Source organism: Spea bombifrons, chromosome 11, assembly GCF_027358695.1.
Source record: "Spea bombifrons isolate aSpeBom1 chromosome 11, aSpeBom1.2.pri, whole genome shotgun sequence".
Taxonomy (NCBI): domain Eukaryota; kingdom Metazoa; phylum Chordata; class Amphibia; order Anura; family Pelobatidae; genus Spea; species Spea bombifrons.
The window spans coordinates 31213493-31238621 of record NC_071097.1 but is presented as its reverse complement, the minus strand read 5'-3'; the positions used below and the strand labels follow the sequence as shown (position 1 = coordinate 31238621).

At 40.2% G+C, this 25129-nt stretch overlaps 1 protein-coding gene across 1 annotated transcript in view; it reads right to left on the bottom strand.

Annotated features, from left to right (window-relative positions):
• Positions 1-22776, bottom strand: part of NEURL1 (neuralized E3 ubiquitin protein ligase 1) — a 37237-nt gene extending 14461 nt beyond the window's left edge. Inside the window, exons 1-3 of the mRNA XM_053450296.1 lie at positions 22616-22776; positions 5905-6146; positions 4115-4436 (exon numbers count right to left, since the gene is read on the bottom strand). Of these exons, the coding sequence (XP_053306271.1) occupies positions 4115-4436; positions 5905-6146; positions 22616-22649 (598 nt within the window). The 5' untranslated portion in view covers positions 22650-22776. The remainder of the gene's footprint in view (positions 1-4114; positions 4437-5904; positions 6147-22615) is intronic.
• Positions 22777-25129: the final 2353 nt, after the last annotated feature.

The window sequence follows — 25129 nt, the reverse complement described above, 5'->3', positions numbered from 1 at the left end:
TAAAAATATTACAAAATTTACAGTCAATCTGAAAATAAAATGTAATATTAATAATAATAATCATAATAAACATTGGAGGGGCTTTCCTTGTAGAAATGGAAATGTATTTTTTAACAGTAGAAAAAAATAAATTGACAATATTAATATATAAAAATATTACAAAATTTACAGTCAATCTGCAAATAAAATGTAATAATAATAATAATAATAATAAAATATTTGCGTTGCTTGATCCAAACATTGAGCATTAAAGTCAAAGGGAAGTTCAGAAATTAGCATTTTTATTTTTAAATAATACCTTATATAAATATATCTTTCAACAGCATAAAAAAATTGCAATTGCGTGCCCCGTAGAGTTTATCCCTCAGCCATTTGTGTAAAAAAAATAATAAAAAAGAATGAGAAGCAAACCATAAAAGTTCCCCGGTATGCAAACTGAGCATTAAAGAATCTGTTAGCGTATTCATCCATTTGCTTTATAATAATGTTACTATAGGGGGTCATTTATGTTATTATCATTGGGTTTTTGATGGTCGAGCTGCGTACGTTCCCTGATAATATGTAACCCTAATGAGACGCATTTATCACGTTTTGGAACTCAACTTCATATTGTCTTTGGCAACGTTACAAATATTATATACAGCGGCGGTAACAAAAGTGCATAGATGGTGTGACCTGAATAGGATAGTGGTGCAAATGGTATAAAACATCTGTAGTAACTAAAACAGACGTATTGTTGAAGTTCCCTTTTCATTTAACCCCTCTGATCTTCACTTAGATACCAGAAGGAACCTCTAACATCCACCATGGTTCTGAAAATACACCCCGACGCCTCATGGGTGGTTGGACCAGCACCGATGGACCTTCTTGCTCCATGGGGTAAAAGCACCAGCGGCTGAGAACCTCCGACGTAAATACTCGTTTCCAGCGCTGGAAGTGTTTCAATATGTGCAAGAGCTAAAATCCAAAAGTCTTATTATTTTTTTGTGCAGAAATTACTCGAGGCCAGTCATGTTTGGCAGACAGAAGTTAGAAAGTAACCATATGCTCCACGCTTCACTGAATTACAGATACGCATCTGAGGGTAATAAAGAAGTTTATTGTTGAATCAGGAGACATTTTCTGGCTAGAAATATGTATCTTTTAAAGTATGACAACTGCTGACTCCTTATTAGCAGCATTTTTGGTTCAAAGGGTACTAAAGGCAAAACGTTCAGGTATCGGAGAGGGAAGAGTAAAAGTGTGTCGCAGACAAAGTTGGACTAATCGTGAATCAATTAGCACCTGTGCCTATGTATAAAATAATTGCCACACGATAAAAAAGCAACAGGGTAACAACTGCATCAAAAATATAAAACCAAGTGACATATCTTGGACATCTGTACCCGGGCCGTATTTAGGTTCGGGAAGCAATAAGCGGAGCCCCTTTAGTGGCTGCTCCATTTTTAGAACTCCTAGTTTTTATCAATATACCCCAAAAAGGTCTGAGATTTTGGAGGCTGCTGGCGGGGGGAACACATTGCCATTTTATTATCCTCCAAAAAAGGTTTTTTGGATACAGAATCATGTGTTTTCATTTTGTTCAGAAACCAACACGTTAAAAAGGAAAAAAGGGTCTTGTTTTTATCTGTGGTGAAGTAATGAATTCCTCTAAGCCTTTTTTGTATTGGTTCGTTTTCAGAAAATGAAGTCCGCTTTGCCAAGCGCAGGAGGGAATGATTTACGGAAAATAAGGAACACGCTGACACAGGAGGCCTCTACCGAGCAGCGTGTCACGGCATCGTGTAACGCATCACCCTTACACTGAAACAATGCTATGAAATATAACATATCGCACCAAACAGTACATTCATATGCGTTTATATGTCAGGGGACACTGGAGTGCCCTTTAAAGGGGGTAAAAGTGGTCACCCCGTCATAAGTCAATGGCCCACGTGCCAAACGGTTGTTTGATGTCTTCTACTAAAACCCATTGCGTGAAAACAGCATCTCGATATTACGCAATAGATGAAGCAGATGTTTGTGAAATCACTAAAAACATGAAAAGAAGGACATCACAAACAGAGGAAAGCTCCTTAAAAGATTAACTGTACCGAAGTGCACAGTGCATTCATTGACAGGACACACAATAACGTCATCCATCCACTCCGTTGCTTTTTTTTTTCTAGGTTGTTAAAGCCGTGTTCGTAGGAAGAGATACTCCTTGTAATGTTCATTATCCAAACATATTAATGCACAATAATTTGGAGCCCGCTCATGATGGCATGTTTGGTCCTTTCAAAAAACTCAGCAGGGGAAGAAGAATAAAGCATATTCTTTATACTTTATAGTATACTTTTTTAATATACTTTATATATATATATATATGTGTGTGTGTGTGTGTGTGTGTGTGTGTGTGTGTGTGTATATATATATATATATATACAGCCAATGTAAGTGAAAGTGTGTTATTAAAAACCTTAAAAACCAGTTTTACAATGTTAACAAAACAAACAGTTCCATTTACATGCAATGATATTTGCCATGGCTTTATAGGCGCCCTATTGACCAGAGGATAGACCATAAAATGCCATGTGTATTTTGTCAACACATCTGACGGTATGATCTGGTTGTGTGTATACACAACGCGCACAGCTATTAAAGAAGGGTAGACTGGTCTAAGCTTGCAGAAAGCAGGAACGCAAGCTACGACCGCGATCTCGACCCGGTAGAGCACAATGTAGGTGCCTTGGGTTGGAGCCGACAGGTTAAAATTGTTCAAAAATCAAATGTTGCTCTCGTTATTGAACGCTCATGGATTATGGTTTTTTTTATTATGTGTCATCCCTTTGGAACCTGGAAGCTCCGATAAGTTTGGTGAAAAGGAGAATTTGTTACATTTGTATATTTAGAACATTTATGGTTACAAACACCCTACCTAGGGAAATAAAATATTTGCATAGAGTATGTGTTTTAATCTGAAGTGCGCCGAATTATGAAAGTATACCAAATGTCTACATTTATTTTAATACAAGAGTTTATCAGGGGAATCCCAGAAGCTATCCATGAGCCAAGGTATGGTAGGGAAATCTGGTTTCCGTCTCTAAATACCCGCTTAACGTGTCCAGGGGCACTATGTACATTCTTCTTCGATGCTTCGTATGAGCAGCATGTCTGTTTGAGCCCCTGTGCTCTCTACCCCTTTGATTTATACGATGAAAACCCCAAGACCTCATTTTCCTGAGTGGTCTAGCATTAAAGCTCCAGTTTAGAAAATGCCGCTGTCTCTCTCTCTCGCCCAACAACACGGAGTCACGCTGACACTAATGTAGCCGGTCTATTGAATGCACTTCTGTCAAATGGAAGCATATAACGCCATGCAGCGCTTCGTTATAGACGAACTCGCTGTCACAAGAACGCTACTCACTTTCTACTGACATCTGAGCAGCTAAAAAAGGTTCTGAACGTTGATTTGTAGTAACAAGATGCCCCCTGACATAACGAGTTCCGTGACAGCTTGGCTGAGATTGTTTCAAAAACTTCAAGACCGCTAAAAATTTTTTATATGTTCTATGATTAATGTATTTTTCAAGTGACCCCATTGATTACCCCTCTATTAGAATCATTTCTTTTTAGCCCTGCATTGACTAGGAGGCATTTTGCCTAAATCCATTGGGTATCTGCCCTAAACCAAGAGTCTGAAGGTAAATTAAGACTAAAACAAGGACCAGCTCTCCTCCAAGAGACGACCTTTCATAGTATGTAGCTGAAACATTGGTTGGAACACGCAGGGCCATACCAAGGGATCTAGTAGGAGAAGACCACTGTGGTTGGTCCTACATAACGCAAGAGTCATCAAAATGTTTTTGACTCATTGACTATATAACATTTTAAAGTGATTGGTTTTCCCAGGAGGACACTTATCCTTCTGAGTTCCAAACCTCCTCTTAAATGTATAGAACGCACCTTTCATGGGATTTAGCAACTACATAGCACATGGAATAAGTTATTTATTAAACTCCTACCATGTTTGGAGTGGATCTATATCAATACGACACAATTCTAAACATTTCCATTGTTTTTATATTAAATAACGTTAGAATTGTTAATAAATAATTATTTAAAGACCACTTACCCAGTAATTCCACGCCACGCGTCAGTCCATAAACATCAATCAGAGCCCAAAGAGGTTCCGTGGTCCGTACGCCACTAAAGAACAGCATTGCGCCCGAGTCATTGACTCGATAAAACACTCTACCCTTTTTATCCACCCAGAACGCTATGATGTTGCCTTCGTTGGCAAACTCTTCCGGGAGTGCTTTGGCCCAGAATCCACTCTGCGAAACCAGGTCGGGGCAAGCATACTTGGGCAAAGTGTCCGGGTTAATCCGCGAAGGGTCCTTCAATGTGAAACCAAGCCTGAGAGCTCCGCTCCAACAACACTGCTTCTTGGTGATCTGCAAACATTAAGTCATAAACAGATTAGTGAATAAGACACAAGATAAACTTATCAACAATACCAGGTTGTTTGGCCTTTATTCACTAAACTGGGAGTTTGCAAGAGAGTTGCAGTTTCAGCTCACTGACTTCTTTATGCATTACAAATGGGCATATGTATATAGAAGGTGATAATTGTTGACCTTATTTGCATGCGCCTACCCAGAATCCCCTGTGGTTGTGACAGCACCATGGGATTTCTGAGGGAAAAACAAGCCTTCTGGCTTGTCTGGTGTCTGTAGATGAGTGTTTAATAATACTTCTACTACCCCTTAGATTTTAAGTGGAAGGGTTTTCCATCACCTTTACTCACCATAACTTATGTAATGGTATATATATATTTATATATCTCATAAATGAAGACTGTAGAAGGAGCTACACTGAAAATAAAAGATCTTTTTTTTGTTCTGGGATAACTGGCCAAAGCAAAAATGTTGCATCTAATTATATTTGACAGCCCGTAGCCTCAGCGAATCTCGTTGGTCAAATATGCTTGTTCGATTTATAACCTTTCCCTCCATTAAAGTTGAAGTAAGCCAGGCGTGAAGTTTCAGAACTGCGAGCTGTCTAAAAGCCGAGGAACTCTCACAAAATAAAAACGTGCGCGCTATTTTTCTCTCTCACTATTTAAAAAACTCAGATGTGTTTTTCTTTCTTCATGCCAATTTTGAAGAGAAAACGAACATATCCAAGATAAGCCTCCGATCCAGAACGATGGGAGAAAAACTGCCAGAATATTTTTTTCGCTACATTTTTAATTCACTCCGAGACTCGGTGATGCCCTGACCCGATGTTATTGCTAGATGAAACAGAAAGATGTAGGAAGGCTCGGAGCTGGGGGAAGTGTATTTTAATATGAATATTTAGTACGAATATCCATCTAATCTTCCAGCTCTAGAACGTTGTAACCTTGTGTCTTTTTGACTCAACGTTTCCAATGCGTCTTCCATTTGAGGGGGTGCTGGCAAATATTCAACTAGGACATTTCTCATTCATTCGTTTCATGTTTCAATTATTTTTCTATTGTATTTATTATATTTAAAACTTAGCAAATTCTCAATTAATTCTCCCCATTTATACCTATACACACATGACTTATTATGACTTATTACAAACAGTTGGTAGGTGTCTTCTCCTTCTGGGAGGTGAGTATGGTTTGTTGAGTGTGGAATGAGAAGGATTCATGCTCCAGTTTATTATGTTGCAGATATATTTTATGTACTATGGTTTAACAATATTTAACTATTTCCTACACTCTAGAATGTACCATAACAGAGGATCTCAACTAGTCCTCCAGGACTAACTCAAGTCATTAAAGTGCCGGCAGGTTCCACTACAATAGGGTTTCACCTATATGCTTATTGGGATACAATAAGGAAAGTCCTAAATCCTGTATGGTCGACATGTCGTTCATGAAATACGTCCTACCTTAAGGCGGACTTGCTCATGAATGACCACCGGTCTGTTGCTGAAGGTGATGGCATTGCAGAAACTCGCCTGCCGCTTCACGGCTTTCTGTGTGGCGTCCATGATGATCTGCGAGCCTTTGGCATGGGGGTGGAACAGGAGAGGGCTGATCATCAAGCTGCCACATTGCTGGATTGAGGTGCAGTGTTTCTGTTTGTGGTGGCATCGATGGGAAGCCCCTGGAATGGTCCCACCTATGGAATCTGAAACAAACAAAGGAGTCATCCTTATGAACACTCATGAAAATAAGCAGACCTCAACCACACATTTCTAGACTTCCACCTTTAATTAACAAAAAGACCAATTATAAAAAAAAAAAAAAATCAACAAATATCACAAGTCGGAAAAGTAAAGAAATGCATGGATTCACTCGGAGACTCCAGGTCTTAAAGTTCTAAGGAATTATCCGTTAATACCCCTCTGTCTGGGTAATTCTTCGTACGGGACGGAGAGATGGATAGAATGCTTAGTGTTCCATAGATCAATAAAACACAAGTTGGCCGTATAAGACCCAAACTGTAAAGGTCGATTTCTGTAAATCATTTTAACACTTCACCCAGTTAGAACGTTCCTACTGTGAATAAAATAAAAGTTTCCAGGCTTTATGTTTCTTTAGCGTCGTTACGCCAGATGGTAACTTAACCTGCCATATGCGTCCCGGAGAAAAAAAATTAATAATAATGTTTTTGTAGGACGTAATGACCTTCAACAAATCAGCAGCTGAGTGGTTCTTTGCACGGAAGGCAACGCTGCCCGGGAGCTTTCAATACGTTACAATCTAGATTCATCACGTCTTTCTAGACTAAATACTCGCCATATAATGCTATTCTACACATGACAGCATTATCTGTCACCCAAAAACTAGAGGAACTATAAAGCAAATAACAGTAATTTTGTCTCAAAATTACTCCAGCGCTGCCCAATGATGTATTTTTGGTAGGTGCCACCATTGGCCCAACCTGGAAAAGCACAGAACACACGTTAGCCTGGCGATCATTCCCTCGCATTTACCACGCGATGGGGCGCTCCTACACGCAGAAGCAAGCAAAAAGAGACTTTTATAGGTTTTTAGCCATAAACCAGATGATAAGCCGTTGCCGCCATCCTTTGCTATTACAATGCGGGGCAACGCTGACCCCACCAAGCAGCAGCAACGTATTTTGGCCTAGGGGACAAGACCTAGGGTGGCAAGTCCAAGGAGGTGGTAGTCTAGGTGAATTAAGCTTCTGCCTATGGTGCTGTTGGCAAGAAAAGTGCAGGCAGGAGGGGGCGCTAGAAACCCTAGGGCCAATTTACTAGACATCTGTATTAGAAGTTTAGAACCAATTCTCGGCCTAATGGCGTGTTCTTCACAAGCATCTCTAGCTACAAGAGACACAATGAAATCCCTTATTATATCATTATATGCAAAACGATAAAGAGATTAGGCTCATTATGATAACACGATAGACTTTATTGTCTTAAAAACCTGAAATTACTAAAGAGACATTATGGACACACATTCCGAAGAATTATATGCACCAGGAAATTAAAAAACTTGCATGACAGCTCGTTCTGAATAAACGCAGCATGAACAGAAAAAAAAACAGAAGGATAAGATTTACGATATACAAATATAAAAGAGTGGGGGGTTGCAAAATGAAATAAACTGCGCATAGTTTTTATGTGATATAATATATACAATATTTTATTGTAAAACAGAATAAATCCAAAATATATAAAACCACTTTTTTTTAACCATTTTCTTCATTAATAAAAATTATAATAAATCACACAATTAGCAGATCATAATGTAAAATAATGATATATTTGAAAAATAATTGCATAATTTTTGGTAGAATCCACTTACAGAGAGCTGGATTTCTGTTCATTTTATATACAATATTTGTGGCTAGTAGTTGTTAAGGAAAGGTCGATGTATGTAAATGCACCTCTGATTTATACGTGTACTGTGTCAGCGCCTCAATTTATTGTTCAAACGTACATTAAGTTAATATTTTTTATTGTGGAGGTATGTATGTATATATATATATATATAATTACTAAAGTGAACGTATGATACCAATAAAAAATTCATATTCAATAAATATTGATAGAAAAATAGGTGGAGGAGACAAGATAAATATAAAAAAAAAAAAAAAGATTTTTAAAAGTTGTAGTTTTTGCATAAGATAATGTTTTCAGGCAGCTCCATAGTAGCCATTTGTATGTTCTTACTCTGTTATCTGAGGCTTATCTACTAGACAAACACCTCATACTGTCTTGTAATTAAAAAAAAATTAGAATGGCTCAGTCTTAATCACACAGACAGACCCTCTGACTAATTAAAGCCTATGAAGGATGGACGTCATTAGCATGTTTTCGACTGTATTTTTCAATTGAGTTCTCAAAGGATCCAATTCTTATCTCTACCGCATTCTTTAAAGGTACTGTTTGTAAAAATGACAGACATGCTTTTTTTACTTATCAGTTAGTTTTTCCATATTAATTATGTTTTGGCAACGAGTCTCACCCCGAGAAAAGATTGCGAGCGGCAGGCTGCCAAGCCCGAAGGTTTGAGTGGGGATAAACTTGTTTATAATACACAAAGCAGTAATCTCCCTCCATGGTATCTGCGTAGTAAACAAAGAGTGATCTGCGTGCAAATGTCCATCAGGTGCCTTAGTGCAGCCTTGTCTGAAGCTGAGTTTATACTCAGACCAGGGTCCGGCCAGCGGCAAGAGTCCAGGTGTCTGCCGCTGATACTCTCATGATTCTCAGCCAACCTCAGGACCTCAGCGTGGTTGGAATTCTACTTTAGCCCCCTAGGCATAGCACGGAGAATCAGCCAACTATGGTTTCTATCCAGTAAAAAAAATAAGCAATATAGGTGGGCCAAAAAGCTTTTATTTCTGCATAAGTATACGGTTTCTATGTTTGTATTTTTTTACATTTTGTGTTTTATATGTAAATTTATTCAGCTGGTTGATAGATGCAATGTATTATTATTTTTATTAGCCCACAGCGTGGTACTATAGGATTTAGATCCTCTTCTACCCTGCTCACAGGAACGTACAGTCTAACAGACGTATAGAATTACAAATGAAAAAAAGCCATAAAATGAAATAAACCAAAAAAATGAATTTCTGGTTATAACTAGAGGAAGCTTCTGTGAAGCTAAAGCTCCCATGATAATTGGTTATAGAAATGGATGGTTGAGCATCATGGGAGCTGTGGCCCTGCAGCATCAGTAAAGCTACCTATGGACGACTTCTATAACTATTTTGACCTCCAGAACAAAGTAACTGACGTTGTTTTTCATTTGCTGAATGTAACCAGATTTGTAACTTTGTTTTTGAATATATTGTGTGATTTGGTAACACAAGATAATATTAGAAGAGTAGGATAAAATTCAATGCGTATTCTGCAGTTTCTTCTACAAATCACGCTAGCGCCACGGAACGAATATCGGGATTCACAGCACCTGTCTGACAGCCTTGTAGCTCCATTCAATGATTAGTCTAAAATCTGGACTTTTTGCTAAAAAAAAAATAAAGATGCTGTGTTAAAATGGCACTCACGAGTAAGGGTGTAAAGCAGGAGAATCAGGCAGACTAGTTGGGCAAAAGGGTCTTATCTGCCGGCATGATCAATGTTTCTACTCCCAAAGCAGTAGCATTATTAAACACTCATCTACAGACACCAGATAAGTCAGAAGGCTTGTTTTTCCCTCAGAAATCTCATGGTGCCGCCACAGCCACAAGGGATTCTGGGTAGGCACATGCAAATAAGGTTAACAATTATCACCTTTTGCCTCTATATCCACTTTATAAATGGACCCCTTAAAAGTAATTTCCCGCTGTACAGGACAGCCTTTAGACAAAACTCAGGAAAAGGTACAGTAGCCAGATCACCGCTCATGGAGCCCGAGGTGCATGCTCCATGGGTGCTGTTCTGTGCCCGAAGAGGCGACAGAAGCCCAGTATACGATACTGGGTTACCTCAAGGAGAACCCAGACAAATTTCTCCCCCCCCCATGAGAGGGCCGGATCTTCAAGTCTCACCCCTGAAGGGTGAGACCCCTTATGCCTTCAGGGCACTCCTGCAAGGGAGAAGCCCCCTTTAGGCTTCACTGCCAAAAAAAAAAACAGCGATCCAAAAACATGGTGTCCAAAACAAAAATCAAAAGCGTGGTCACAGCCTCACAAGTCTACAGACACCAGACAAGCCAGAAGGCCTTTTTTCCCTCAGAAATCTCATGGTGCTGCCACAACCACAATGGATTCTGGGAAGGCATATGCAAAGAAGGTTAACAATTATCACCTTTTGCCTCCATGTCCATTTTATATATAAACTGACGAGTCCCATTAAGGATGAAACAGCTGTCCAAGAGCGGTGATCTGGCTACTGCACCTCTTACCCGAGTTTTTTGTGGGCAATTACTTTCACAGGATCCATGTATAAAGTGCACATAGAGGCAAAAGGTGATAATTGTTGACCTTATTTGCATGCGCCTACCCAGAATCCCTTGTGGTTGTGGCAGCACCATGAGATTTCTGAGGGAAGAACACCTTTCCATCACCTTTACCCACCATAACTTAAGTAATGGTACTCCCAAAGCACAAATAAAATGAAAAGTACCACTGATTGCCTGATTCATACAACTGTTGGCCATTGGAAAGAGTGCCTCTGAGTGTGACATTTAAATTATCATTATATGCTGGTTTCTACAGAAAAAAAAAGCACTTGGTGTTCAATGGCTTTTAAATGCCCATAAAACTATCCAAGCAGTTGTAATAATTTTAAAAAGTGCGTTCTCTGTAAATAACCTTTAACATAATTCTATTTCCACGAGCAAGATCACTGTGTCAAGACTCTGATTAGATTTCCCTTTTGCCGTATTCTCCATAACCACTGACAGCTCTGTTTCAATTTTTTTTCTTACTGGAAAGAGGAAAATATAAAAAAAACCCGTTATACGCGTATATATTTGGAGAGGTATGGAGACCAAAGACGAGAACGTTAATGCAGCCAAGCGTTTCAAATTCGTTATACGAGAAATACGTTTTCTGATCCAAGGGGAAATCTGATTCCCTTTTGGAGTCAAGAATCTGACTCGAAAAATAGCTTAATTGGGGTTTTTTTTTTTTCTTTTCTTTTTGGATCAAAAGCAGGAAGGATAGGTAGAAGGGTTTAAGTTGATGGACTTTTTTTAACCTAAATGACGACATCACTACGTTACTATGAGATCCAGATGAATCGTGACATCATGTAGTTGCTCTTAAGGGGAAAGTCGACGTCGAACATGTTTTATGTAAAGTACGACCCACGAAGACGAATGAAAAGCAGACCGGCTGCGAGAATTGGTGGTCCCAGCTGGGCACGATGTGACTTTGCTTTAGGGCACTGCCGGCTAAGCTTAGCATCAAGAACAAATCGCTGAGTTCCAGAGCAGACCCGTCTTCTTCACGACCGGTATCAACCAGCCCGTTAAGGACACCTACCAAAACACATATGTCTCCATATTTACTTAAGATAAAATAAACACCGGCTTATCCTGAATATAAGATGAGACCGAGGACTGATGAATGTTTGGGGAAACAACCCTCTGCTTTTAAGTCTCTATAATGTTATAGCTACGGGTGTTGGGTGTTATTGTATGTTCACGGGCTCCCAATGTGTTTTTTCCTAGTCGCGTTGAGGATTGAATCCATTAGCGTAAAAAAGGATCATTTAAGGAACTAATAGTGGAATAACTGAGACGTTACTAAATCAACCTGCTGGATACACACAGCGAGCCTATGGCAGACGTCTCTTAGTTACTATATGTTTTTAAACAGAGCTGACCTTCGTAAAGGACGCCGAGTATGAGGAGAATGCATACATACCGCAGACAGCCCTCTCAGCGCCGCGGATCCTTAACATGGAACATCTGCTCCGTTTAACGGTTCTGTGCCTTATTGTTTTTGTTAATAGCCCAAGGAGCCAAGTACTCCGTGCCTGCAACCAGCCGTAATCACACAGTTTGACTCTGCGCTGGGTTTGTATTCTTTGCACCTGAACAGAACCCAAAATATTCCGATGGCCGCTATGGCTTTTTGCCCATTCGGCTTCACAGTAGATATCGGGGCCCAGTCCAGCCATGGCCCTGGCTCTGTGCCCAGCCTCAGGTACAGGCGGGAGCTACAATCTGTCCCCTTAGAGCCCATTGAGCTTACAATCTAACTAATGTCAGCAAGCTGAACCCAGGGTTACCCACAGGCAGCGAAAAAGCAACAGAGGTAGGGCCAGTGACGGACGGGAAACAACAGGAACACAAAATAGGAAGGCAAAGCCAAAGACTGACCGGGGCCCTGTTTCTGATGGACCCCAGACGCAGCTGTAATAATAATCTGCACTCCGCCACATTGCTGCCGCTTCTTCATGGCTTTCCCTGCAGCTTCTGCTCGGATGACACTGACAGCGTCAGCGGAGTGAACTTAATGAATGAACACTTACACCACACAAAGAGCATTCAATCGACTAATTATTTAATGCCAAATTAGTGTTTTCATTAGTGTAAATGACAGAGTAAATGTTTTGACCCAATTAATACACTGAAAAGACTACATCTTCTTAATATCCAGCACTGACCTACAAACCTGCCCCCCCCAGCAGCGCTTCGATACAGAGAAAAGCATGGTGATGGGTCGACTGCAACGCAACAGAAGAGTGGCCGTAAAGCACATACCTCTAGCCCCCCACACCCCCTCAAACAAATCAGATTTGGGGATTTTTCTGCTCACTTGAGAATTTCCCAAAACATATGTTTTCTGACGCCCTTCCAGTTTTCATACACAAACTCGTTATAAGCCGTGTATAATAAATAAGCACTGGCAACAATATTCTATTTATTAAACAAACCATGTTTGCGATGGGAGAGATCAACGCGGAGGATAATGTAAACAGGTGGAACAATGAAACGCAAAAGAACCAGTGGGTTGACGTGAAGGTCACTGAAACAGCAGCAAATATCTTAACCGTGCTGCAATATGGCCTGGAAGCAAAAAGGGTTAAAATATCATAAAACCATATAGGATTTATGAAAATGCCAAAAACCGCCAGTGAGCAGCTATGTCATCGATATACCTGCTGTGGTGCATGTGTCCATTCAGACACCTGAGAAGTAGGGGGTCTCCTGTTCTACCTTCCATAAGGTAGAAAAAGCACAGCTTTTGAGTGAGACGCTCATTTAGGGTCATAAAAGTGCCTTATTGCCTCTTTAAGAGTAAATCACTGGGTGAGATGGAAGAGAGCACTAATTACGCATGCACTCAGAGTGCACATAGTGCCCTAGGGAGCTAGGGGGTGCAAAGTGGCCCATTTACGGGCATATTAAAGGAGAGAGAGAATTTCACGGAAATAACCCTATATAATATTATACTTATCATACAATGCATAGGATACATAGGTCTGTGCAAGCCTGCCAACGTTAAATTAAGGTTCCCCTTACCCTGGAGCTTTTAATCCGTACATCCACTGCACTGAATTATTTAGGTTCAGTTTCCATGGGACTGGAACTGTCTTTATGTTACATCTACATCCCTGCCAGATCCACCAACGCCGAACAGAGAAAGCCAAACATTAAATGAACTTCCACGTTATGAATATTTCATTGAACTGGAGCTTCTGCACTTCAAAGCCACTAGACTGAGAAGATTACAACGCGTTACATTCTATCATATTCTCTCTGCAGAGTTTACTTTTAAAATATAGGAAATCCCAAGTATTTATATACATTTTTAACAGGTTTATTTAAGTTTTAACCATTCTTTTTTTAAAGCAATAATATATATATATATTATTTTACCATGGCGACGGTTAACAGTTCCCAATTGTGTTGTAATTTTTTTTTTTAAATTGTCACAAATTGGGAGAAGTAAATTACTTCCTCTTAAAGGGGCACTCCGGCATGATGTTGCTGTTAAAGGGAAACTCCAGCATGATGTGGTCTGATCTGGTAGGTTTCTAAGTTTCGTTTGAATCAGACCCGTTGCCACCGTTGTATAAAATCACACACCTAGCCCTGCAGTCTGCATTTACAAACATTTGTAAGAAAAATGGGTAGTTCTGAAGAGCTTAATGAATTTGAGCGTGGTACTAGGATAGCACCCCACCTCCGCAATAAGTCAGTTTCTGAAATGTCATCCCTGCTAGATATTCCACGGCCAACTCTAATGGGTTTAATTGGAACAGCAACAACTCCGACATGAAGCGAAAGACCACGTAAAGTCACACAGCGTAGACACCGAGTGCTGAGGTGCGTAAAAGTCACCAACGCCCCGCTAATTCAAGAGCTGAAGAGTTCCAAACTTCCCCTGGCATTAATATTTGTGCGGCAGGAGCTTCATGGAGCCCAGGAGCTGCCAAGTACAATGCCCGATGGGAGTGGTGTAAAGCACGTCGTCTGTGGACTCTGTTTGGCAGTCTGATGGGCGAGTCAGGGTTTGGCGGATGTCAGGAGAACGTTACCTGTCTGACTGCATTCTGCCAACTGTAAAGTTTGGAAGAGGAGGAATAATGGTCTGTTTTTTTAGGGGTTGGGCCTCTAACTTCCATACCAAGACATTTTGGAGAAGGCTATGCTTCCACCTTGGTGGGAACAGTTTGGGGAAGGCCCTTTTCTATTCCAGCATGACTGCACCCCGGCACACAAAGCAAGGTCCATAAAGACATGGTTGGATGAGTTTGGGGTGGAAGAACTTGACCGGCCGCACAGAGTCCTGACCTCAACCTCATCGAGCACCTTTGGGATGAACTGGAATGAAGATTGCAAGCCAGGCCTTCTCATCCAACATCAGTGCCTGATCTCACAAACGCTCTACTGGATGAATGGGCAGAAACTCCCACGGAAACACTTGAAAATCTTGTGGAAGAAGCTTTGCAACAATAAGAGCTTCCAAGAAGAGTGGGAGCTCTTAAAGCTGCAAAGGGGAGGACCAACTCCATATTAATGTCTATGTATTTAGAATGCAATGTCATAAAAGTCCTTGTTGGTGTAATGGTCAGGTGTCCAAATACTTTTGTCCATATAGCGTAGCTGCCAGGTTCAGCTGTGCTCAATAAAGTTACCTGTCTCTGAAACTAAATTTCATACTGGTAATATACTATAATATATTATACACTGGCAACCAAACATTACATTTGCAAATAATCCAATAAATGTTCTAAACGGCAAATGAAAACAGCAGTAACTGGAAATACTAAGCCACCGTGTAACTTAAAAAATGCTCAGTACACATTAGATCCGGACGGTTCTGTTTTCAATATATAGGCTCCACCGACCCATTGAGGCTCCAAAAAGGTGAATTTTGATTTGTACTCGTTTTTAACATATCCAACACACTGAACGCCCCTCTGGCTTCTAAAGGGTGCTTAGACTTTACCAAAGAACAGATGCTTAGCTGTGCTTTCATGATTTTGTGTCATAATTTGATATATGTAAATTGAAAGGGTGAAATGGGGTCACCTGCTGCAGCTGTTCTTGTATCTAAAAGTTTGAATGTTTTTAATATAAAATGAAAAAAAATATGTACAAGTGTTCCAAAATGGGCTCCATGCATTCTCTTTACGTGACTTGTATGCAATTGGATACGCATGCACGGCTGCATTGCGATCTTTGCTGTCCGGCATAATGCTTTTTATGTGTTATGAGTTAAAGGGCCTTCTGGGCATCGTTTTTAACATAATCATTTTTAATGGCATCTAAAGCAGTCAAATTTAAATCCCCTGACGGCAACCTGTCCTGCCATGTAAAGAACTGTGCTGATCATCCAAGATGTGTCCCTTTTAGTGCGATGGCATGCGTACAAGACCCCAGACGGGTGGTCAACTGGTAGCTTTATGGTAAGTGAATAAATATCACTCTTTGAGCCCAGCTTGGCTCCGGCTGGCGAATGAAGAGAAAAACAAGCCAGAGCCAAGGTAGCGGAAACCCCTTTCCTCACACCAGGTTTCTTGGTCCTCCTGTTTCCAGTGGTGGCTTCGTTCTTGCCACATCGCCAAGTCTTAGGTTCAGCTGCTCAATTTTCAACCAAACAGGGATCATTGAAGCAATCAGAAGTTATTTTGACAAAAAGTATGTAGATACCAGACTATCACACCTAAATGAGCTTTTTGGGCATCCCATTCGAAAACCGCTGGCATTAACACGGTGTCGCAGAGCTTCGGGGATCTATTGGAGCTGTAGTTCAGTAAAGACGAGCTCTGAAAACCAAGCAATACCGAGGCGTGTTACAAGAATCCAGAATCCTCCCTGGCAGGTACTGGACTTTTCCGGGACACACCTGTGTATGTTGGTGCTTGAGAAACCTAAACTATACCCGGTGCTTCTTACCTCTATTTATCAATATACACACAAGAATGCTAACCAGCATGTCCTTCACAATACTACACAAAACGCACCGCACAATATACACATTCCCCTTTAACTTAGTTTTAAACAAACTTCACCAAGTCAGCTCCCTAATTTACTAAACTGAACATAAAAGAAGGCAGGGGTCTTTATTTAAAAGGAGATTTATGCCGTTCTTATAAAACGGGAATGCATAATAAAAGAGCTTCAATAAAGGCTTGTCTCCTTAATGCTACACCTATACTTGAGGACCCCCTCGGAGTTGCCCCAAAGCAATTATCTGCAATACACTGAGGCTTGTGGCACAGCTGGAGTGTTCCCAGTGTCTACGGGGTAGCCCGTTTATTCTCTTATGGGATTTGGTGTTTAGCTCCTCCCATTCATTGTCTAGCCACACCCACTCCCCACCAAACCCCGCCTCCACGCGCCACTTCCTTAAACCCAGCTTTGCCCCTATGGCTCCCATATGGAGAATGGAGGGGGCAGAAGATCCCAGATATAATTATAATACCCCCTAACAGTCTGCCTTTCTCCTCCAAAGCACCAAGTATCTTAACGAATACATTTGTGAATGTGAGTGACGTATGCAATTCTCTGAAATAATCCCACAACGGAATTAGAATAAAGAAATGAAACTCTAAAATTCCCCTGACCGACCGTGTTACATTCACTTCCTTTTTGCAGCTTCCATATGTCGCTTTAGTTATTACTCATGTAAGACTGGAAATATTTCTAGCTGAGACCAGCCTTTTCAGATTTAAATGTTGAAACCGACCACCGTCCGTGACACCGTTCCTTTGAAGTGAGAATGAAGAATGAAGTGAGAATGTGCGCGTTCTCTCCTATCACTACAATGCAGCTATGGCCATAAACTTAGTCCCAGGCAGTGGCCTAAGGCCTAACCCAGGGCGGCACCGCAGTCCTTTCTAGCGAGTTATGAGGTCAGGTTATGAGGTCATATCTCAACTGGCCCATTAATTACAGTGAGCCCGATATGCTGATGGTCATAGAGGTCCAGGCTTTCCGTACCCCATATTGATCCAGGTCTATACATTTCAACCGGTTCAACGTATTAAATCTACCCCTTTGATTCAAAAGCCTTGACACCATGTCTAACAAGAACCAAACAAACCATAGGGTTTACTCAAAACATTTTTCTTTGAGCATTAAATATAGTGCCCTGTTCAGAAGTGATGATTAGCACCGAAAAACATTCGTTTTATTCCAATTATCCTCCTTTACCTGCAGACCTTTAAGCCCCAATTCCAGGCAGTCATGTGACACTGACCTAAATAAAGCTATATATTAAATTCCTACTTTTTGCAATGGAAATCCTTCCCTCCCTGGCCTTTCGTGAATCAAAAGGTCTCTCTGTGTGATTAAGACTGAGGCATTCTATAGTATATCACAAGGCAGTATAATAAGCCAGATTCTATCCATCTGATTATATCACCTATTATATATCACGTATGTATTCCATACATGTGACACATATCTGGATGCCTGAAACTATTTCATTATGTGAAAACGGTTTAAAAAAGAGAAACACGTTATTTTAAGACTTGCAACGGGCAAGGATTTTAATCTGTCATTATATACCTTACACTTGATGACTACATTGTATCTCCTAAAAAAACCCAACATTTTGCTCTTTTCCTTGTCAGACTGACTGGTCTATATTTACTAGTCTGTAATCCAAATTATTTTTTACACAATGAACCCAAATCTGCTTTTTCAAGCCATTCATTCCCTTCCATCTACTCTGTTGAATTTCAAAATGTTGCAACTAACCGCCACGCTAGAAACATCATTCCTAGCGCTGCTGACTGCCCTAAACCGTTCCTAGAAATAATTCATTAAGCATGGAAATTGTCGCTTTATTCATAATGTTTTTGCTAGAAACACTAAAATCTCATGTGACAAGAAAGACTGTTGCCATAGAAACGCCAGCGGATGTTAAAAACATAAAGGAAACGATAAAACCACAGATCTGATAAGGTTTATTTGCTTAAAGGGACAGTCTAATGTCCCCAGAAAGTGCTACCCTGTGAGTAATTTAACCTGCATTCATCAGGCTGTTAAAAAAGTATTTACCTTTGGGAGAAGCTGCAGCTTCAGAGCTGCAGCCCAACGCTCCATCGGTGGCCCCATTTTTATGCGGCCATTCAGCGGCAGGAAAGCCCCCCCATTGTAATTAATCAGTATTATGCGGCCAAAAGCAGTAGATGTGCCCAGTCCAACACATCTCCTGCATGTCAGGTAGCTGGGGGTCCGAGAAAAAGGCAAAAGGTCTATGGGGGGGGTATGCAGAATTCTCCCATGCATTTGCACAAAACTTAAAGGAATTACTCGTATGATATATTATATTATTATATCATATGTATTAGAGTGTACATGATGGCTACTGTGTCCCTTTAACATACTAGAGGGTACAATGAAACGTTTGTCTAAGTGGAACAGCACCTTTAAATAATAGTTCTTTTTAACTCGTAATATTCTTATCGTGTACAAAGCCCGGGATCTGGGTCTGTCTGCGTTACAAACGTGTAGAAGAAAAGGATGAACAATATGCTAAATCTCACGTCCTGGTTTTTATAAAATAAGTATATTTGTGGGTAAAAAAGAGACCCCGGGGTTTAAAGGTAAAACACGGAATTTGAGTAATGCTGCAAGTGGCGGATATTTTGGGATAGGTGATATTTTGTAAATAAAAAATTCCAGCAATCCCTATTTATACGAAAAATGCATCATACAAGTTTATACACGTTTGTAATGAGATTAAATTCCGATCAGGTTACGGCAGACGGAGAGAACTCGCTTTAACCCGCGTGTAATAGTAATATATCCATATATTTACGTATTTACGTCCATTTTCACTCATCATCTTTAGCGCTATCAGAATGGAGTTCTGTTTAATTTCACGCTGTGACCCGATCCGCAATCACTCGAGTATTGATTACACCGATCAATACAGAGTCTTTTAGGTTATTTGGAGTTTTCCATTGATACTCTTCTTCCAACGCGAAGCTATTTCACAGAATGACTTCCAACGATTATCGGATTAGTAGATCACTGGATCTGCCTCGCAAACTTAAAAAGAGCATTTCCCTTGAATTTTTATACTGTAACAAACCACTAATCTTCAGAGAACAGAAGTCTTTGATTGAAATCTGTTTTAAAGAGGAACGCTCGCTGCTTTCAACACAAATAAATTGATTTATATATAATTATTATTTATTGTTTTATATAGCGCCATCAAATTCCGTAGCGCTGTACAATGCATGGGGGCATTCTATATAATCCCCCACAGAGTTCCCAGGTATGGTCTAAAAAAAACCCACACATACTCCGATTGATCTCAATAGGAATTCTTTCCGGCCATTTATTATCTACTTTAAGCTCTAAAGCTGCAGCTTCTCCTAAAGGTAATTTATTCATATACAGGTTGAAGAACGAGTATTAAATGACACCACACGTGTTTTAATGATTTATGAAAGCTGATATAAGCGGCAAAAATAAGGCATAACTAGCATTTCAATGGTTTTCGTGTCCTCATGTTATCCCGTTTTCTCTCCCCACCCACCAATAAAGGACCGTATCCTAACAAAAAAGGAGAGGGAGGATTTAATGGGGAGGAATAATCCTAGAGATTCTGAGAACAAGCAGCTTGGATGGCAACTTGCATATTTACTTTTTTATTGTTTTATTTTCTTCTGTAAACACTTTCATTATATGTAGTGAATGGCAATGTTTGGGGAAAAGTGACAGTTCCGCTCCAAACGCGGTCCAATCCCGGAGATTATACCATTATGCGTTTCATCACTTATCACACAATGCACTCTTTATGGATGAACTCGATTGAAAATTGGAGAGTAGCTTAAAGCCCATTCCAAAAAATATTGTGTAACAGAAGGTTATTATAAATCCCTTCTTTTAATGTTGAATACGAGCCTGTTCTTTCTCGCAGTAACCCTTTGAAAGCCAGTGGGCGAGCGGCTAAAGGAAGCCAGCCAGATCTAGAGCGTTCCTTTACTGTTCGGCTCCTCTGTGCTCTTTATTCCAACCAGCACGACCCCCCTCCAATGCGATCTACATATTTAATCATCGCTCTCTTTAATAAACGCACATGCGGGGCCCCTTCTCTCGCCCACATGAGACATGCATGTGATGACTGCTTTCGGCCAGAGGAAACTACTTTCACATCTGATTATTTTTCCGTAACACAAATCATTCTGAATGATGGGAAGGGAGCGTATAATAAAGGACGCGGAGAACGCTATAAAAGAGGTTGCCAACTGGGTAACCGTAAACAAAATGTTATTTATATAACAACACAATGCTTTCACTCGATACATGATTACTAGGGAGCACGGGGGGGGGGGGGCAGCAGGTGCCCAGGTACTTTCCAAGGGTCCTGTTCAGCCAATGTGCTTGAAAAAGTGGGGTCATTTTAGGTGTTACCTAAAGAAAATACGGCCTCTATTAAAAAAACCCTAGGGTGCAATCCAGGAAATAATACAGAAATTGAAGAAGTCTGTACAAAAGAGCTTGCAATCAGTAACGTTTCTTAAAATTAAACAATAGGAGGGATACACACTGACAACCAGTAATTGTTCCTTAAAATTAAACAATAGGAGGGATACACACTGAAAATCAGGAACGTTCCTTAAAATTAAACACATGGGAGGGATACACTGACATGGTATTAAAAACAAATCATTTTAATTACACACCATAAATAAAAACCAGGGTAATAGAAATCTGGCCCTAAGAGCTGACAGTTTCCCAAAATAATACAATTCTGCAATTGATACAATGTACAGGTTAATCTATTGGCCTCTACTAGGTCCTAGACAATTGTCTAGAATCAATTTTTTAAGGTGTCAATAACCTGTTTTTATTATTATTTACCCTATTGATTGTTCAATAAATTATCACAAGGTCGCCCCTGAGCTCAGGCATTATTTATCAGGTTCCAGGAACCATTTACTTTCAAGGAGACCTTTTATATTTTCCTGGAATGATTGTTTTTGTTTATTGTTACACTTAACCAAAAAAAATATATAAATTATTGAAAAGAAGCCACAGGATCAATTTCTGCTGACCTGGTATTGGTGACTTCTGTTAGTCTAGCTGCCGCAAACTATAATTCCCATCATGCTCAGAAAGCCAAAGGATGGCTGGGCATGATTGCAGTAGTAGTCCATACCATGTAATGCGCTGGAGTTGTTAAAAATGTATAATAGCAAAGGAGAGACTGTCAGTGGAGTGCCATTTCGGTGATGCTCAACTAGCTGAGCGCTGGATAGGCATAGTGAGAGTTGGAGTGCTACTAAGTGCTAGAACTTCCTGTCCCTGCTGCAGAATTATACAGAACAGAGGAAGCAGCTATTTCATAAGTTCTCATTGAAAATAAAATAATGTTCGGTTCCAATACTGATGATTATTATGTTATAATATAAGCTTAGTAAACCTCGCACAGAACAGGCAGGTAGCCTAATGATAGATCCAATATATATCTATATCTACGGTATATAGATATAGATGTATGTGTGTGTGTATATATATATATATATATATATATATTCAAAAGTCAGAGCACTCCTAATTGGACTGGTAGTATCTAAAAAAATGGACCGTCTTGACAAAGACTGAAAAGGTTAGTCAGAACGTTGACCACTATTTTTTATATATTTCATTAAATTAACTCTGAATATTTTCAGCTATTTTATGAAAACCTGTTTTGCTCTCCCTCTGTCTCTATACATACACACACACATATACATGCACACACACACATATACATGCACACACACACATATACATGCACACACACACACACACACATATACATGCACACACACACACACACATACATACACACATACATACACAGTGATATGTTATTATATAGATCAAACAATTATTTACACCAAGTGATCCATCCATAAATCGAGATCCCATCACTGGTTAATAGAAAAGCTTAATACACAGAGATATCTCCCCCTATAGCAAACAGCTCGCTACACACAGCACAGCATTACATCTGCATTCGGCAGGCTCCGGGTATTAGTCGGGACACAATGAGAGCCGCACACAATGAAACAAAGTAGCAGAGTGTGGATTGTCAGCATGCAGCAGATCCAGTGCGGACAGTGTACCCACAAACCGGACCCACAACGAGGGATTAAATGCCACCCCGTGCAGGGTATGTGGCCTGCCTTACCTCGGGAAGTCATGGTGTAGTGAGAGCAGCAATGACCCCCCCCCCCCCCCGATCAGTGCTGGCCAGCTCCTTACCATACACAGTGCCTCTGGTGAGCTGTCCTCCCATGGTGGAGCCCAGGCTGGAGGAGGCTTCCCCTGCCTCTCACTGATGACTGCTGCGGGACTCCAGCGCCAGCAGCCCCATCCCTGCCACCCATCAGCTGGGTGATTACTGATAATACCCTACGCTACAGGAGCTCATCTCCTAAGCGGCTCTCACAACCCACCCACCCAGCCTGCCCATGGAGCAGTCATATTTATTTACATAACAGGGAGGAGACACTGCAACCTTCCTGAAATAGCTGCTGGGGACTCAAGCCATTAAATAGATGTACTACTGTCTTGGTGTGTGTGTATATATACACACTTAGGAGTGTGTGTGTGCTTTCAGCTTATTCATGGGGTTAACTATTTCAGTGCCAGTGTGGTCCTCTGGCCATGAAAACACCTCTACTACCTTGAAAGGTGGAATTATATCAGGGGTGGTACTGGAAGGGTTAACACAGACTTGGTACATTATTAACCTTGTTGGTACCAGAAGAATGAGAATACACACTCCAGGACCAGTAAAGAGTTAAAATCATATACATCCAGAAAAGGCCCCTGGGAATCAGCTTAGCTAAATGGACAGGGAGCATGTATGTGTGTGGGTTAGTGCATGCTCAGGGCATGTCCGTGTTTTGATTGGGGTATGTTAATTTATTATTATGAAAGTATCATTATATTATATATATATATATATATACCGGTATATACACGATGTCTAAAAAATCACAACTGTTAATATTTTATTATTTGTGTTTAAATTAATAAAATATATATGAATTACATTTATATCTATATATGTCTACAAAAAACATTGGTTATATAATGTGTCACAAATGTTAATATTTTAATATTTGTGTCTAATTTAATAAATATATATAAATGAAATAAAAAAATATATTTATACGATATATATCATGTCTAAAAAACATTTGTTATACAATGTAAATCAGAAATGTTAATATTTTATTGTTTGTGTTTAAATTAATAAAGACATCCTGTTTGCAACAAAGCACTGTTTCCCTCATCCATGTAAGGACTACATGTTTTAATATTTATCAGTGTAATAGTATGTGTTCAAGGTCTTCTACAATTACTATGAGAATTACATTCAAATTAGGATAGAGTGTGTTTGAATTTTACATTTTTATGTACTTTCAAATAATTTGTATGCTAAAGACGGGAAGCCAAGGGTCCAATTTACAGAAATGTTACACAACAAAGCAGCACCCCTAAACCAAAATACACAAGGGGTTTGGGGGGCCAAGAGCGTGCTTGTATATATATATATATATATATATGACACAACAATGGCTTTATTTGTACACAAAATAAAGACCACATATTTGTTTAAAAACATATGAATGTAAAATAGTGACAATGCTGTTATGGCTCCCAATATTTCAAATACCTCCCTACAGTCCTACAGTTTTTTTCTGGAAGTCCCTGGCTTTTGTGAGCAGTGGGGAGCATCCACTGGTTCGGGAGACCCTCGCATCTTCCCTGACCATCCCGGGAAGAACGAAAGTCACGCGCCCCATCGCGACTCTAGGATTGGGGGTTTGCTGTTCAGGTACGGTAGGTTACGCCTCTAATCCCACCCACTTCTGGGGCCGGTCCTTCCTCTTGCCACACCCCAAACACAGGTGTCCTCATTTAACCACCTGAAATGTTGGGGGTCTGCTTTTGTTTTAAGGGGTTTGGAGGCCTGGCTTGGGGGGGGGTTATTAAGTATTCATGCGCTAATGATGGCTGTTTATAAAGTGGTTCTAAGAATAATGGGGTTTTTTTTACTTACACAATTTAACCCCTTAAGGACAATGGGCGGTCCCTAAACCCATTGAAAACAATGCATTTTGAGCCCGTACATGTACGGGCTTTGTCATATAAACACGCTTCTGTTGTTTATAAACATATTATTGTTAATATTAGGACTGCAGAACATTATGTTTGTACACTAAACGTTTCAAGCTCTTAGAGGGACATCCGGGGAGGAAAGAGGGACGTAAGCATTTGTGTCCAAAAATAGGAGACTTGCGAGGTATGTCAGTATAGTTCTGTGTCATAACAAAATACTGTAGGTCTCTTCCTTCCACCCCCCCCCCCCTTTGGAGTATCCTTTGGAGCATCCGATGTCCCCAAAGTATCATTTGGAACACAGAATCTTGGGTGATTATATAATCTTTACGAGAAGGGCCTAATTTTCCATAATATGGAATTATGCCACTTTTCTATGGGCCATGGCATACTACAGAGGTCGCATGGGTCGCAAGTGCGACGGGGCCCATCTCTCTAAAACTTTGGGAGTTAGAATGGCACTGATAAGCTGCTTTGGGGCAAAGGTGGCACCCACAAGCTTTTTGGGGGCAATAGTGGCACTGTGGGACAAGCATGTTCTATTATTTTCTCCTGCTATGGGGGTGCCTAGGGCCACCCCTGTGCAGAACAGTGTAATAATAATAATAATAATAAAAAATTTCTACACAAAACTAATATCTAGAA